Source organism: Arvicola amphibius, chromosome 17 (genome assembly GCF_903992535.2).
Source record: "Arvicola amphibius chromosome 17, mArvAmp1.2, whole genome shotgun sequence".
NCBI classification, from domain to species: Eukaryota; Metazoa; Chordata; class Mammalia; order Rodentia; family Cricetidae; genus Arvicola; species Arvicola amphibius.
Window position 1 is genome coordinate 10,519,522 of NC_052063.2, and position 18,118 is coordinate 10,537,639.

An 18,118-nucleotide genomic window follows, 5' to 3' on the forward strand; every position below is an offset into this window, starting at 1 on the left:
GTGTGGCCTTATATTTAAAATGGGTACTGCAAGAGAATAGTGTTACTGCTGACTTTATCTTACTTGAGGGCACAGTTGTCTATACCTGTGTTATACCTCGACTCCTGACCTAAGTGAGCCACTAACAATCTCATATTAAAACTGTTCGCAGCTGAGCATTGTAGCTTAGTGGTCAAGTGCTCCTTTAACCACATACATTACCCTGCCCTAGGTCTGAACCACTGCCCAAAATAAAACATTTGTCTGAGTTACCTTATGCCAAAGCTAAACAGTATCTTAAAAATCACCCACCCATCCCAAGCCCATCATTTAAACTGAAGTTGGGTACCAGTACTGTCCAAGAAACCCTAAAACAATATAGGCTAGAACCATTGCCCTTGCTTACCTTCTACAACTTGAAGGTAAGGCCTATTGATGAAGACGCCTCATGTTTTTGTCGTAGGAGTTGAGGAATCAAGCTGGTACTGATAGGAGCTGGAAGGCTCCTTCCTCCCTAAAGTCTGGCTCCAACTGTACTGGAAGGTGCTACGCAAAGTGCCCCGGGGAAAAGTTACCCACAGTCCCACCCAGCGGTAAGCCTGTGAACCACAATAGCCTCTGGCCTGGCAGGACCTACAGCTGTGCAGTAGTGGTGTTTATATCATGGGGTAAACCATCAGTCGTCTAATTGAACCTAAGGCCTATCCAGTAGGAGTGAACTCATGCTTGATACTGTAAGCTCAGCCAAGGACCCATGGAATGATCCTAGAGGGGAACCTACTACTGATAATTTTTCTAAATTAATGTAGATTTCAACTATTCTAATTACCCTTAGCCCCACAGAGAAGTACACTTCTCATTCTTAATCAAAAAGCTATTTTTGAAGCAGTTGGAGGATGCTGTACAGATATGTGACTGGTCAGAATGTAAAGAGCTTGTGACTGTGGTGGGGACAGCCCTTGTTGGGACATCTACCGTACAGCCTCTATACCTAAGGCTCAGAGCATCATGGGAGAGGTGGTGAAAGACTCTTAGAGTCAGAGAACCAGGGCAATTGCTGTGAGATAGTGTCTTCTAGACATGTCGGGTTTACTCCCACCCCTCCGCCCCGTGAACTCTGAACAGGGTGGTTGCCTGCAGCACAAGACTATACACACCACTTAACATTCCAGTAGATGGGGGAAACTTTCACAAGGCTCCACCTCCAAAGGGAGAGCTACAGGCAGTCATTGGCTGCTGACGGAGGGAGACTCTGGGTTATCCAGCGAAGAGAGACCCTGCTAAGTGGTCAGCCCTAAATCCATGTACATATGGGTAACACTACCTGGACTCAGTAGATTGTGTGTGTGTGTGTGTGTGTGTCTGTACACCTACAATATTTATAGAAACAGTATTTAGAAAAGAAGGTCATGAATTTGAGAGAGGGTAGGGAAACATAGGAGTGGAAGAGGAGATAGGGTGAAAATGATATAAATACAGTGTGTTTATGTATGAAATTCTTAAAACGTTAAAAGGAATGTGACTTCATACAAAGTCATAGTTAGTTGAAGAAAAAAAAAAAGAGTAAAATGTAGTCCAAGAGCAAACCCAAGGGAGAATTGTTCCACATAAAACATGGGGTGGAGTATAGGACAGAGATGCTAATTAACTATTGTTCTTTTCTGTTTATTTGGTGGTTTTGCGGGGAGGGACACAGTGATTATGAATTAAACCTGGAGTCTTGTGCATACTGAGTCTATCACTAAGCCCTTGGTTGAGTTTTTGACATTTACCTTCATGGATGAGTTTTCTAGAAAATATATGTTCACATACTGGTTGTTTCCATCTTCATACCCTGCTAATATCTTTAACTCACTGTGTACGAAATCAGACTTGGAATCCCTAAATTGTAGGACTGAAAAAGATGAGAGCGAGTCTCACCTGTAGAAGCCTCACACTTTGAGAGCTCTGCCAGCCTTTTCTATGTCCCAGAGCCTTTCTTTCCTATCCTTTTGACTTAGATTGAGCCTTGAGTGTTCATTTTGACTATTAATAGCCACAGGTTTTGCTTTTTTGCATGCTTCAATTGAATAATGAGTAACCCTAACATAGAGAAAGAATAAAAGAGAATTGCTAATGAGACTGGATTTGTACCTCAGTGTAGAACACTAATGTATCTTGTTCAAGGCTCTGGGTTCAATCCCTGGCACCTCAAAGAAGAAGAGGGAAATTAACATGAAAAAGGAACTGAGAACTCCAAGTAGAAGTTGTGACAAGTTATAGAAAACCAGGAGGATCTCCACAGGGGTCGGGTGGGGTCTAGTCTGTGTTCTTCATTTAATCCTGAGCCCCAGGGGACCTCTGAAATGCCTACCCCAGGTGCTAGGAAACCATTTGGAGCCAACTTCTTTGGAGTGTGGCATCTGACAGTGGGAGGTGCTGTGAAGGAGACTGCGGGTGTGAGTATCTTCCTGTTCCACTGAGACTGTGGTAGACCCTGGAATAGTTGAGAATGAAGACCTAGGTTGACATTACCGAATTAGGTTGTCACTTTTCAAGTTCATCCATTGTATGTGTATTTACATATATTTGTGTGAATTAGTTGTTTCAAACAGATGGTTTATTAATATAGCCAAAGAATTAGCTGTCACGTAAGGAGAAATTTGGGAGTGGTCACTGACTTGGTCTTGCATGAATTCCTATTATGGGCTTGTGTTTTTAACTAATTACTTTATGGTAGTATTTACAATTTTGAATTTTAGTCAGCAGCTGATTAAGCCCTGTGTCAGACACTGTGGGAGGAGAGGGGAAAATCAGAGAAAGTCCTTGCCCTTAAAACTGAGTCATGCTGAGTACAGAGTGACGAACGTGACATTTTTAGATTTTTCCTTTTTCCTTCATTTTCGAACCTGAGTTTTCATGTTGTGCAATTTTTAATTTTAATTTACTGACTTGTAAAGCATGTTCATGACTGAAAATTCAATAATTTAGAGCTCGTATGCTTCCTTTCAAATTATTAGGTTGCACGGCTGGAGAAGGATAAAGAGGAGCTACACAACCAGCTGCTTAGTGTTGGTCCCACCAGAGACAGCAAGCGAGTGGAGCAGCTTGTGCGAGAAAAAACCCATTTGCTTCAGAAATTGAAAGGTTTAGAGACTGAAGTAGCAGAATTAAGGGCTGAGAAGGAGAATTCTGGTGCTCATGTAGAAAATGTCCAAAGAATACAGGTGAGGCAGCTGGCTGAGATGCAGGCTGCGCTCAGATCCTTGGAGGTAAGGCTTTAATTGCTTCCCAGTAGAGTACGGCCTAAGTTTTAAAAGTGCACTTGTCAAGCCTTTGGTTTTTAGAGTATAAACACATGCTCGCCTATCTGATGCTGACGCATTTGTGTAGTCCCCATGGGTGTGTAAAGAAGAAAGGTGATTGGTTAGCAGTAGCCGTGCTACTGCATTAGGAAGGGATGGATGTTCATTCCTTGGGCACCGTCATCTAAGTGAAATGACTTTCCTCTTAAAATGTCACAGAATAAAATATGCAAATATTCCCCAAATTTTTCAAGACTAAAGTCATCTGAAAACAGAAAAAAATAATTACTTTTGAAATTATAAATTCCTTATACTAGAATTAAAAATCTTAAAATCATAATTCTATTCGAGGAGACATAACATACTACACATCCGGCTTCTAGTCAAAGTGATAAAAGTTAGCTGACTACTAATGCATACAGATCTTTACTGAATTATTTCCCTGAGTTTGCTAGAGAAAGAAAAATGTTGGCAGAGCCATACCAGGACCTCTGGGAGGTATCACTTCAGAAAACTCTTGGCTTCCATCTTATTCAGACACGCTTATGCCTCTTAGTGCCTGGGCCCGAGATAGAGTAGAGACTTTACGTTTTTTTGTTTCGGTGATGTGGAATGTCCTTCTGTATATGTGTTGCTTTTTTGATTAATGAATAAAGCTGTTTTTGCCTGTGGTGGGACAGAATATAGCCAGGCTATCTATCTATCTATCTATCTATCTATCTATCTATCTATCTAATCATCTATCTAATCATCTATCTATCATCTATCTATCTATCTATCTATCTATCTATCTATCTATCTATCTATCTATCTATCTATCTATCTATCGAAGATGGGGGGAGTAGGCAGAGCCAGAGAGATGCCATGTAGCTGCCAAAAGAGTAAGACTCCATAACACCAGAACATTACCAGTAGGCCACAGCCTCATGGTGATACACAGATTAATAGAAATGGGTTAATTTAAAATATAAGAGTTTGCTAGGAATATGCCTAAGCTATTGACCAAACAGTGTTATAATTTAGTTTCTGTGTGATTATTCAGGTCTGGGCGGCCAGGAATGAAAGAACAGTCTCCACTTATATTTCTGTTGGTCAGAATTGTTTTTTCTTTCTTTGAGATAGTTATGTAATGGTTGAGCTGGAAGATAAAGTCACATGTTTTGTGGTATAGCCAATTTAAAAATACAGAATGATGGGGGAACCAGCTGGGACATGGAATGCTTTAAGTTTTGAAGATTGAATTTGTTAGTTAGTTTGTTTGTTTATTTATTTATTATTTATTATTTTAGGAGGGGAGAGTGAAGTCTTTGTTAGTACTTATCAGGATTAAACTTGTCAGTATCACTGGCCCTTAGACATAAGCTAATACAGTAAGATGTTTAGGTTGCCACTTCACAGTCTTTAATATATTTACCAAGAGGAAGCGGAGTTTGCAGTTGAATATAGTGTGAACTTTGATCAAGGTCCTCTGGAGGGTCAGTTCAGGATGAGGCCAGCTGTGACAAATGGTGGGACATTTTCAGAGGAGCCTGTGTTTGGTTATCATTTGTCAGATAAAATAAAAATAAGTACGTGACAGCAAATACTGTTTCTTCAGCATTTCTTGGCTATTGTTGTATACAAAGAAAATAATTTTATATTTGAAGAAGATAATTGTTCCCTGAGTTATTAGCTGAATATAGTTCTTACTACAGTAAACATGCATAGAAAATAAGGAACTGAGATTTAGCCTGTAGGTACAAAAACACTGTCATTTTATTTATCTTGAGTAGAAATGTTTATAAAAGCTTTTAGGTTTTCCTCTCTGGTAAAAGAACACTTTGAGTGTCACTTTGAGAAAATTTGTGTCAATTTAGAGACTTAAATAAGAGTCTTAATTGTGTGGTAAGGTCAACGTCTTTTTTGCTCGTACTTCAGAAGCTTCTAGGACAGGTGAGAATTTTTGTCTCTATCTCTTTCTTTAGAAAAAAAAATCTCCATTGATTGTGGATTTTCAACTATTTTATATTTTTTATTTATCTTTTTTTATAAAAAATTCTGCATTGATTGTGGATTTTCAACTATTTTATATTATATTTCCTGTGCACAGATACGCATGCGAATGCTTGTGCCTCACAGCACATGTGTGGCGGCCAGAGGCCTTGGTACTCGCTGTCACCATTTTGGTCCTGCTGATCTAACTTGGTCATCAAGATGGGCAGCAAGCACCATATACCCAACTTCTTCGGGACTTGTCAACCTCCCTTTTAATCCTCCAAAATTCTTTTCCATAAGTTGTGGATTAGAAAGTCTAAAAATAAAGTTAGAATTATGTCAGCATTCTCATACTGATGTATTAAATGAATGCTGTAAGTGCTTTCTCTCCTGAAGAGAAAGATTTGAATTCTACAGGTCAACTGAGAATACTGTTACTTTGGGGCATGTTAGTTGTTATTTACATTTTGAATAATTTTTGTGTTTGATCACATTTGCATTGTATATAATGTTTACTTTATTGTAATATAATGTGAAAGATTATAAATTTTAAAATCTTTTGTCTTGAAGGCTGAAAAGCAGTCAGCCAAACTACAGGCTGAGCGCTTAGAAAAAGAGCTACAGTCAAGCAGCGAGCAAAACACTTGTCTTATCAGCAGACTGCACAAGGCCGACCGGGAGATCAGTGCGCTGACCAGCGAAGTGAGTTGCCGTCCTTTGCTTCATCTAGAGAGCTTGAGATTACACAGTGAGAAATTTAGTGCTTGAATTCTCTATATTGAAATCTTTCTTTCCCTGTCATTCTGTCTTTTAAATGTGATAGATTTCTAAGTGGGTTTTATATTCTCTACCCCTGCAGAACTCTGTAGGACCTGGCTTTTTACTCCTTCCTCAGCAATCAGCATCCCTTTCCTTCCTATTCACTTCACTCCTCCATCACTGACTTTGCAACGTTCACTCTTCCTCAGGGTCTTTGTGCTTGTGTGCCTGCCACGGATGTTTCTCACCTAGTTACATATCTTGCTTCCGTCCTTTCTTCAGTTGTAACCTAGTACAAGAGGCCTGCCTTCCTCGTCTGAAAAATAGTGACACGGTATTGGCTGTTTTCTGCCTTATTCTTTGTATTCCTAACCTGCTCTGCTCTTCTTCATAGTTCTTTTTTTTTTTTTTTTTTTTGGAAAAGATGTATTTATTTTATGTGCTTTGGTGTTTTGCCTGCATGTATGTCTGTGTGAGGGTGTTGGATCCCCCCTGGAGTTAACAAGACAGTTGTGAGCTGCCATATGGGTGCTGTGAATTGAAACCAGGTTCTTTGAAAGAACAGCCAGTGCTCTTAACTGTTGAGCCATCTCTCCCTCATAGCTCTTAAAACTATCTAATATATTCATTTTTTATTTTTTTAAAAATTTATTTTTATTGCCTGTGTGTATGTATTGTTTTACATGTGTGTCTGGTGCTTAAGAAAGAAGAGGGAATCCGATCACCTGAAACTAGGATTACTAGATGGCTGTTAGCCACTTTGTGGGTTCTGGGAACAGAACCTGGTCCCTTGCAAGAGCATCAGTTTTCTTAACCACTGAGATATTAGTCCAACCTCTATTTGTTTTTGTTTGTTTTTAAATCTCTCCTTTGCACCTCCTCCTTTAACCAAGTGTCAACTCCATGATAGCAAGAATATTTCCTTTCTTGCTGCATCCTTCTAACCCTGGGAAGTCACAATCACATGGCAGACACGTGTTAACATTTCTTTAGGAAGTAATTTTAGCATAATTTGCCTCAAAAAGAGATCCATCTCTGCCTCTAGAGTGCTGGAATTAAAGGTGTATACCATCATAACCAGCTACAAATAAGATTTTTAAAGGTTAAGTATACACACATACTTACATTTTTCTTCTCTTTCCTTCTCCCAATGATATCAGGAGTAGAAATAGTGCTTTTTTTGTGTGCTAAACATGCATTCTCCCAATGAACTACATCCCCAACCATACCTATTAATATTTTTTTAATTTTAGTATTATCTATTAGTTTATAGGTTTAAATTTAGGTTATATGTAGAAATTGCTATTTTGGACTAGGTAATGAAATACATTGGGAAATCAATGAGCTTTGAATTAGATGGACATATTTTGAATCCTAACTCATTGATTTTATTTTTTATTTTTAGCATATCCTTAAATAAGAAAATAAAAAATTCAACTTTTTTTTTTTTTAACCTCAGAGACTGTCAGTCAGTAACTGTGTAACCCAAGCTATTTCATATCTTTAATATCTTGCTGATTTCATTGGGATCCAATTTCCTAAGTGCAACAAGGCCCTTTTCTGTTGGTCACTAAGAATTCTTCCAACTTCCTATAGTATAAACCCCACTAGAAGTGAAGTAATTATAATGCTTCTTCCTGATTTAGGACAGCAGATATTCTGCAGTGATAAGAGTGTAGCAAAACTTCAAGCCCCTCTGATCAAAACAGATGTAAAACACAAGGCAGTAAACTCAGGATATAGGGAGTTCTCTTTGTTCAAGGCCTATATTCATTGTTTTCAGTTTTGCTAAGTAATATTTAAGCGTCCATTATTTATTTACAGTTCATCATTTCCGAGTAGCTTGACTGGGATAATGGAAACTGCAAGTGCAGCAATAGGACATTGGCTGTGCTAGACTTTCGGCATGGCTTCTAACACTGGGCGGGTGGATAGGGGTGGGGTGGAGCTATTGCTCCACAGTTTGCCCTCTGGCTCACCTGTGTACTGACCCTTCTCTTCTGTATTCTGTGCACACCACACACCCTTTACCTTTGTTCTTTCTTTTTTCAAGTTAGAGATAAATGATGTCTCTTACCTATTGAAGGAAAACAGCAGTTTGGTATTATTTCTCTATGCTTGTTTATTAGCACTTTGCTGAGAATTTCCCATGTTTTTTTTAAGGCACTCTTGAAGTAGTTTGCATGTAAATGGAGTATTCAATATATCCTTCAACTTCAGACAAAGCAAGTTTCATCTGAAATTTTATATATAAAAGGATTGCAGAAAGGATAATTTTAAAAATATTTCTAACATAAGTGTCACAGTTTTCTTTGCAACTTGAAATTTTCATCAACATTTTGCAATCCTAGCAAATGGCTGTTTGCAATGCAAAGGAACACCTGGGGTGTGTTTAACTAAGTTATTTAAATTTGTAATGTTAGGCTTTAGAACAAAGCTTTGCCAGTTTCAGTGCCTCAGATTAAAAGCATTATCATAGATGACCTAAAAAGGATGTCCTTACTGGTATTTCACATCCAGTGAAGAAGCTGCTTCATGAGATTTAGAAATCTAAGTTAGTTACAGAAAACTGTCCCTCAGAATTGTAGGGAAGTCATACCACCTCAACATTTAGAAAAAAAGTCAGAATTTTAAGTATCTTTTTTTTTTTTTTAGAATTTATAAGCAGAGCTTCTGGTGTAACATATTTTAATAAAACTATTCTGTTTTCTCCTGTATATTGTTTTCTCTGGTCTTTGTTTTAAAAATTTTAAGGTTTACTTGTTTTATATGTGTGGATGGTTTGTCTGCATGTATGCATTTGTGCCATATCTGTACCTTGTTCCTATGGTGGTCAGAAAGGGGGTTGGACCCCTTGGACAGGAGTTACAGATACTGTGAACCACCACGTGGGGGCTGGTGACTGAGCGTGGGTTCTCTGAAAGAGCAACAGATGCTGGTCTTCCTTAGTTTATTTTGTAGATTTGTCTTCTTTAGCGGATTTTTGATTACCTATAAAATACCTAATACTACCATTTAAAATTCTGTTTTAGTACAAGTAGCAGAATATTTGCTTCTGTGTTGCCAAAAGTATAGAGCAAACCAATTGAAAAGTTCATGCCCTGGCTAACAGTCTATCAAGACAGAGTGACTTACCTTGGTAAAGATGGACGGGGCCATGGAGCTCGTGAAGTTGAGGTTTCTATGTTTCTTAGGAGTTAGGAAGCCTGAGCACAGAGGACATAATGGTCATGGCACTAAGAGCAGAAATTACGGGTGTCTGAACTCGCCATCGTGTGCGTACTGGAGTGTGGAGGACAGGCTCTTTCTCAGTTGTCCTCTGTCTTAGGTTTTGAGACAAGGTCTCTCTTGCTAACCAAGATTGGTTTGGCTGATCTGACTGCCTCGTGAGCCCCAGGAATCTGTCTGTTTGTCCGTCTCTGCTGCCCTAGCTCTGAGATTACTGGCTTGCCACACAGTTTTTATTTTTAACATAGGTTCTGGGGATCCACACTCAGGTCTTCATGCTTGTAAGGCAAGCTGTTTACGCACGAAGCTAGCTCTTCATTGCACATTTTCATGTTTTTAATATTACTTTTAGTGTTTTTATATTTTAGATATAAAATATATTTTAGAAATTTAGCAATTACTGGTTAAGTAAATCCATTATTTTAAGATCATAGAACTATGGCACCAAAGAAAAACTTAAGCTCTATATATTATAAACAAGTAAGGTCTGTGAGCATATATAGTTGAACAGCATAAGTAAACCTGTATCTGGCCCTGTTGAGATTGTTTTCTTTTTGTGTTTGTGTGTGACTTTGTTTGTGTTACATATTTTTCTTTGTATATGTGCACATGTGTGTAGAGCCCACAGGTTGTTCTTAAGGTATCTTCCTCAATTGTTGTCTATTATGTTTTATTTTAGATTTTTGAAAGATTTAAAATTTTTTTAATTTATTTTTTGTATATGAATACTTTGCCCATGTATATCTATGCATAGCATGTGGGCTTGATGGCTACAGAGGCCAGAAGAGGAGGGCATTAGATCTCTTGGAACTGGAGTTGGACAGTTGAGAGCTGCCATGTGAGTTCTGGGAACTGAGCCTGATTCTTCTAGAAGTACAGCCTGTGCTCTTAACCATGAGCTACCTCTCCATCGTCATTTGTGTATTTTATTTATGTGAGACAGTCTTTCACTGAGCCTGAAGCTCACTGATCGAGCTATTGCTGGCTGGCTAGCTCCAGGGACTCCCGTTTCTGTCTCCCTAGCACTGTGATTGCAGGTGTGCCCCGCCACGCCCAGCTTTTTCCTAGGTACTTGGGGATAAACCTGATTCTTCAGGCTTGGGCCGCAAGCACCTTGCCAACTGATCCAACTTCTTAGGCTCAAGAATATTTTCTTAACTTTAGGAACTCTCCCAGGGAGGTTAATATGAAAGGTTTTTACTTCTTAGTTTTTCTTGATGTTATCATGAAATTAATCAATATTCTATGAAATTGGCTTGAATTTGTCACCTCATTAAAAGCAGCTATAGTGTAGTTTAGTGAACTGTACCATTCTCAACTTTTTGCAATTAATGTGCAATGGCAACTTATAACTGTATGTCACTATAATTATATTTTAATATTCTCAGCATTTTAATACATTTACATATTGTCTTTAGAATTATGGTGTAGTAAGAAAATTTAAGTATTAAAACACCAACAGAAACTTACTATTTTCTATTTATATGTCATTTAGTGGTGCACAGGAAATTAAAAGGATCTTTTTATTGCGATTAGCAACGTAAATAGTAAACTGCTTATTTTTTGTTTTCCTGAGATGTATATTTACATGAAACCATTTCTTGCAATGTTTTCAATGCCTTTTGTAGACAAACCTCTTCTAATAAGAAACTTCTACGTGTGGTTCTTCTTTTTTGGCTCTTGGACCATTACTTAATTTGTTTCTTAATAACTCTCATCTTCATTTGTTGTTGAGTTTTATTGGGCTCTACATAACTTAATTCTTTCCTACCATTGCACATCTTATGTTTTGACTTGTATATGTTTGTAGTTTTCTACTCTACAATTTTAAGCTTTGGTATAAGTCAGATTACTTATCTAACTTTTATATCTGTAGTTTAATGCTTAATGCTTTTGTATATAATTTTAGCAGTTTGTGTAAAATGTTAATATTGTGGATGATTGGAAAGACAAACCTTTACTTGCTGCTATATTCCTGGCTCCTAGAATTGTCCCTGGCACATAGTAAGTATTCAGTTAATATTTGTTGGATGAAGGAATACTAACTACCAACAAAGTAGACTTTTTGGGTAGGAATATTTAGACTAAAAATATGTAAAAGATTAATTATGGAAAATATTGAAAATTGCTGACATTCACCTGGGACTTTAGAAGAAGCAGATTTTGTAGTAAGGATTTATGTGGTTTGTACCTGTTTCCTTGCTTCTGCCTGACATACAAACACATTTAGTCTCCAAGTTCAGTTGGTCCTTTTTTGATTCTTCTGCTGTGGGTTGATTTCTTTGCTTTTATTTCTTAACCTACTCATTTTAAATCAGAGTTTTCTTTCTAAAACGAAGTTAATTATTCTACCCTGAATAGCTAAACAAGTATGTTGAGCAGTGTGCTGAATAATTTTATGTTAACTTGACATAAGCTAAAGTCATCTGAGAGGAGGGAACGTCAGTGAAGAAAATGCCTCCATAAGATCCAGTTGTAGGGCATTTTCTGAATGACTGCTGGGGGAAGGCCCAGCTCACTGTGGACGGTGCCATCCTTGGACTGGTGGTCTTTAAAAAAGCAGGCTGAGCGAGCTAGGGGAAGCAAGACAGTAAACAGCACTCCTCCATGGCCTCTGCATTAACTTTTGTCTCTAGGTCTTTGCCTTGTTTGAGTTTCTGTGCCGACTTCCTTGATGATGGACTATGTTATAGAGTGTAAGCCAGGTGACCCTTTCCTCCTCAGTCATGGTTTTTCATAGAAATGTAACTCCAGCTAAGAAATAACTCCTATTTCCTGACATCTCTCCAAATTTTATACTTCCTTATGCTTTAGTGTAAGGGATAGCTCATTGTTTAAAGAGCAGATTATGTGTTGTTATTCCTAATTAACATTTATTTACTGTTCCTACTACCTAGCATGCCTGTGCTTCTTTTTTTTTTTTTTTTTTTTTTTTTTTTTTGCCACTTTTTTGTTGTATTTTGAAATTAGATCCAGGCAAGTAGCTTTGGATGGTCTGAACTTATAGAGATCTGTCTACCTCTGCATCCTGAGTACTGATTAAGATTAAAAATGTGTACCACTATGTCCAGCTGTTTCTTCCTTTTTAAAAGGAACGTTTCAACATTTCTCCACTGATTTGTCAGTGAATGAAGTTAAGATTTTTAAGGAAAAAATTAGTGCTGGTGATCCATACAAGTATTTGTAAATAAATGCCTTAGATCCTTTAGGAAAAGGTAACTTTTGTTTGATAATTCTCAGACTCTGCTGTTCTGAGCTTTGGGATATTATCTTGGAAGGTTCTTAACACCCTGTACTATATTATTTCCTTTTTCCTGCTTTCACTCTTAGATATGTACTGAACGATAAGAAAATGATCCAATAATAATTTCAATTTCTAATAACCAACAGGTGAAAGAGCTCAAACATTCAAACAAACTAGAAATAACTGACATCAAATTGGAGGCAGCAAGAGCTAAGAGTGAGCTAGAAAGAGAAAGGAATAAGATTCAAAGTGAACTGGATGGTAATATATACTTTCCCATGCTTTTCTCTATTATTTTCACCTCTAAATTCAAATTATCTAAACAAAGCAACCTGAGTTCTTTTCCAGATTCTCAGTCTTACTAGAATTTTAAAATTAGAGTACATAGGGACTGTTTTTATTATGTTGAATGGTTTGTTCATTTTGTGATCTTTTAAAATGAACTATCCTGTGTTTAAATAATAGTTTTATTACTGTTAAAATTAAAAGAAAGATCGAAGCTGTGAGCTTGTCCTTCATGTGCTTATAATTTGAAGTGCTTATAGATAGTCTGGTTATTAGGATAGCAAATATAAGGAGGTCAGTTCCAATCATAATTGATTATTTGTTTTTGCTATGAGTCCCAGGTCAGTTCAATATGTGTTCATTTTACGCTCCATTTTATTCTTAAAATGTATCATCAAGATTTCTCAGAGGTTAAGTTTCTTTCTTAAATACCTTAACAATCTATCCTCGAGCTATAACTGTACTTGAATTGACCTCTGTTGTTTCAAGTAGAGTTTATTTTTATTAATGATTATTTTGACTATTTTTATATATTACCAGAGTTGAGAGTAAATTTTTTTAGTATTAGAGTTTGGGATCTATTGCTGAATTATATTTTAAAGTTTAAAAGTGAATTTACTGTAGTTATTCATCTCTAAAATATTTATCCTAAGATTGGAGAATTCTTTCAATAAACTTGAAAATTTTCTTACTGTTTATGTTTTTGTAAGAAATGTAGCATATTTGCTAGAATCCTAGGTTTCTTTTGAAGGGTTTATTTGTTGTTTTGTTTTTAATTACTGTTACCAGCTTGTTTATGGTACTATCCTGGGACTCCAGAACCCCTGTAAGAAAGCCACGTAAATACGCCTCTTTGGGTATTCCTCTAATAGGATCTCTCCCTCCTAAGACTCAAAAGAATAAGTGTCTCTGAAGAATAAATGTATATTTTGATAGATTGTGAATATATGTGTTTAAAAAGTGACAACAGAAATTACCTCCGGGTTGTCTCACTTGTTTTGGAAAGTCCTGACAAGCTGGTGCTCTGTGAGACCCTCTATCTCCCCAGGCGCTGCTCAGATTCTTTGTTTTACTGGATTTCAAATGCTTGTTAATTGTAAATTTTGATGCTAATACTGAATGTAGTTTTTTTTTTTCTTCTAAAAATATACTAGGATTGCAGTCAGACAATGAAATTCTCAAGTCAACTGTTGAACACCACAAAGTGCTCTTGGTGGAAAAAGATCGTGAATTAGTCCGTAAAGTACAAGCTGCCAAGGAAGAAGGTTACCAAAAGCTCGTGGCATTGCAGGATGAAAAGTAAGCCCTTAGTACCTTAGTTTGTTTAGATTTCTTGGTGAAAACATTGCATTCTCAGATCATCTTTATTGTAGTTCTTCTAACATAATTATCATCTGTTGTTTTAGGCTAGAGCTGGAGAACAGATTATCAGACTTAGAGAAAGTGAAAGTGGAGCAGGACGTCTGGAGGCAGTCGGAAAAGGAGCAGTGCGAAGAGAGACTGCGGGCCTCACAGATGGCGGAGGAGGCGGCCCGCAGGGAGCTCCAGAGTATTAGGTTAGTTTGAGGGTGGGCGCCATAGTGCTGTAAAACTAGCACAGAAAACTCATCTATAACTTTTACCCCTTGTCTCCATGTAGTGACAGATTTCTTAATCATATTATAGGAATCAAGTCCAAGTTAGCATTTCAATAAATGAAACCTATTCCCTTCATTCACATTTTACCATTTCACTTGTTTCTTATCTTTAGCCCGCTATCAAATATTTTTTCACTCTTTTGTAAACACTCTTAGGCTCCCTTCCCCGTATTTTGAGACTGTGCACGCTCTCATGAGCCTTCTTTTCAGTTCAGCTCCCATCCGCCATTCCCGCCTTCTCAGTTGTCACTCGCGTTCTCCAGTTGTGACTGTCTCAGGTAGTTTCAGATTTCTTCTACATCTATCATTTGGAGTTCTGGAAAGAAGAGCCTTCCCTTTGTAAATGTCATTGTAGTCACTGTAGACGAGTAGATTCCTACGTTGCCTGTGAGCACACTGTCCGTCTATGTGCAGACAGATATCTCAGATTTGATTGTCAGACCCTCGGGCCACTTCCTGAGGATTTCCCACTTCCTAGCATCATAGGCAATCATAATGTAAATATCTGTGTTTCCCAAAGGTCAACCTGTGAAAGAGGTTGAGATGCACAGGTTGAGAACTGCTGTGCTAGACTTTGCTTTGGCTCTCCTTGCCTCAGGTCTGTAATTAGCCATTTCTGTAAGGTGCTTTGGTGTCTCTTTATTGAAGAGTGGTATAGGAATGGTATAGAAAGCAAAATCTCCATCTGGGATTGTCTGTTAGTTCTAGGAATGCCTTTCATTTAGTTCCTTTCAGTAAAGTTGCCTATTCTTTCCATGTTGAAGATAGAATATTGAAATCTCTGCTATTTTGTAAGCATCCCCCCCTTTAATTTTGTAAAATTTTTGCACATGTAGATAACCACCATTTGACATTGGGTATCTCTGTCACTGTCCACCATATATTTTAAGAATGAGGGTCTCAGTGAACTTGGAGTTTGGTGTTTAATCTAGACAGGCTGACCCTTGAGCCCTAGGGTCCTCTGTCCTTGCCTCCTAGCACTAGAATTGCAGGCGTGTGCTGTCGGATGCTCAGCTTGTTAAATAGGTGTGTGGGATCTAAACTCAGGTCCTCATGGTTTGTACAGCAAGTACTTAACCTATGTGCCCTTCTTTATAGCCTAACTTTTTATATTTGATGATCTAGTACATATCCAACTGTTTGTAATTTTATGTAGTCTTAGTGTACCGACCTTTCCATTTTATAGTGTCCTTCATTCGATTGTAACTTTATAAAGTTTTCTCTGTTTTGTTCAGTGTTGGTGTATTTGCCATGGCTCCTGTTAACTGTCCACATGGGCTGGTTTTCCATGCTTTCCTTTTCAGTTTATTTGTACTTCAGATTTATAGTGGATGCTTTGTAGGCAGCATTTAGTTGAATCTTATTGTTTATCCATTCTATCATTGGCTGTCTTTTGATCGGGACATCTAATGTGTTTACATTTACAAAGTAATTACTAATCAAAGAAAGACCAGTTATTTTGCGATTTTCTGTCTTTAAATTTCATCCCCTCCCCCACCCTGTTCCCTATAATACTGTCCAGTTTGTATTTAATTTTTTGCCTTTTTGCTTTTTTTAGTTTACTGTGCTCTTTTGGTAGAAAAAAAATGTTAAATTCTTTCTTTTCTTCTAATTGTGGTTTTTTGGTTTTTTGAGGTTTTTTTTTAATTTTTTTGGTTTTTCGAGACAGGGTTTCTCTGTGGCTTTGGAGCCTGTCCTGGAACTAGCTCTTGTAGACCAGGCTGGTCTCGAACTCCCAGAGATCCGCCTGCCTCTGCCTCCCGAGTGCTGGGATTAAAGGCGTGCGCCACCACCGCCCAGCTCTAATTGTGTATTTTATACCTGTGATTACCAAGAGATTGACATTTATATCTCAGTGCTTCTAATACTTTTGTTTGACTTTATATCAGCTTAATTGCAAAAACATACACAAGTTCTGCTCCTTTTCATTTCCATGCACACAGTTTTCTGTTGTTCATATCACTGAGTTACATATCTGTGCCCCATATGTTCCCAAACATGATTTTTTTTTTTTAGTGAATCAATTTCTTAAATCAACTAGAATAAAGTGTTGTAGCGCGGCGGTCGGGCGGCAATGAGAAATAATAAGCTTTAATAAAGGAAGGAAGTGGGGTAAACTTACAGAGCCAAGGTTCCAGCGAATAGCAGCGAACCAAGAGGGAGACAACAGGGCGCCTGTCCCACACCCGGTTCTTTTTCCCCTGGAGCGGCCACGCCCCTCAGCGCAGGGATTGGTCAGCGCCCCAACAAAGTGTGGCATTATTAAGCTAAGGTTACAATAATAGTTTTTAAACTAACTTTAAAATATATTTAAAATACTTAAAAATATCTCTTATGCCATTAGTAAACAAGTTACAAATTAAAGTAATAGTTTTATAATTTCACATGTGCCTACTATTATTGTCTCTATTACTATTACCGTCTTTACTATAACTTCCTTTTTGTGTGGATTTGAGTTATTATTTAAAATGCTTTCCTTTCACCTAGCTAGCGTCCCTTGAACATTTGTTTTGCATAGATCTTAATGACTACCAACTTCCTCACTTTTATTTGGAATTTTCTTTTATTTAAAAAATTTTTTTAAAGTGTACTTTATTATAAAATGTTTTTAAAAAATTTAAAAATTGTTTTTGCTGGATACAGGACCTTTAGTTGAACTTTTTTAAGTATATAAAATATATATCCATCTACTGCTTTTAATTTTTTTAAGTTTTCTTTTAAGGCTTGTTTTTATTTTATGTTTTTGTCTGCATATATGTCTGTGCATGTGTGCATGGGGCATATGAAGGTCAGAAGGCTTTGGATCCCCTGGAAATGGAGTTACAGATGGTTGTGAGCTGCTATGTGGGTACTGGAATTGAACCCGGGTCCTCTGGAAGAACAGCTGATGTTCTTAACTGCTGAGTGATCTCTCAAGTCCAACATCTGCTTTTTTTTTTTTTTTTTAAGATGTATATCCCTTGAGCTCATGATCGTCTTGCCTCAGCCTCCTCTGAGTTCTAAGATTATCGGGGTACCTCTCAACCCTAGCTCTTCATTTGCTTTTAAATGTCCTGCCCCTTAATATCTGTCTCCCAGAAGTTGGACAAAAAGTCAAATAAAGACATTAAAGAATAGGCACTGGCTCTGAGAGTTCCCTAGAAATGATTTCAGCTAAAAAAGGGGAACAGTAACTACCTATTTCTTTGCATCTTTTGGATCAGAAGTAACAGTCAGTAATCAAGGTCCAGGTTTCCATATTTGAGGGACAGATAGCATTTACCCACTCTGGTTTCTGGTCTGCCTGGTGGTATACAGAGCTGCCTGAGACTTTGGCTTTTTCTGTTAATTAAATTAACTGTTATTTACTATTAGAACCTTCCTCTGAAAGTTACAAGTCTTCAGAAGGCTTCAGATTTTCAAATAATTAAGACTGTTTGTTAATGCAATTGCTGTCAAAGGAAGTAGACATATTCTTGATATTTCCCACTCTACAGCTTCCTTGAATCAACTGCATTAATTTAGCGTAGGCAGTGGTTCTCAACCTGTGGGTTGCGACTCATTGATAAATCTTTTGCTCCGATTCATAACATTAGTGAAATTACAGTCATGAAGTAACAATTCAATAATATTATGGCTGGCGTCACCACAGCTCATGCAGAACTGTAGTAAGGGTCAGAGTTTGGAAGGTCGAGAGCCCAGACTTTCTGAAGTGTGTGGCCATCTTGATGGCCCTTGAGTTTTCTTTT

The 18,118-nt window shown here is 37.6% G+C and overlaps 1 protein-coding gene across 7 annotated transcripts in view; it reads left to right on the forward strand.

The window, feature by feature from the left end:
- Nucleotides 1-18,118, forward strand: part of Cep83 (centrosomal protein 83) — a 127,860-nt gene that overhangs the window by 73,331 nt on the left and 36,411 nt on the right. For 6 of the 7 annotated variants that reach the window (XM_038314546.1, XM_038314545.1, XM_038314547.1 and 3 more), the window contains 5 exons: nucleotides 2,979-3,230; nucleotides 5,808-5,939; nucleotides 12,615-12,729; nucleotides 13,908-14,052; nucleotides 14,160-14,309. In XM_038314546.1, coding sequence (XP_038170474.1) covers nucleotides 2,979-3,230; nucleotides 5,808-5,939; nucleotides 12,615-12,729; nucleotides 13,908-14,052; nucleotides 14,160-14,309 — 794 coding nt within the window. The remainder of the gene's footprint in view (nucleotides 1-2,978; nucleotides 3,231-5,807; nucleotides 5,940-12,614; nucleotides 12,730-13,907; nucleotides 14,053-14,159; nucleotides 14,310-18,118) is intronic. The other variant, XM_038314548.1, reaches the window with a different exon arrangement.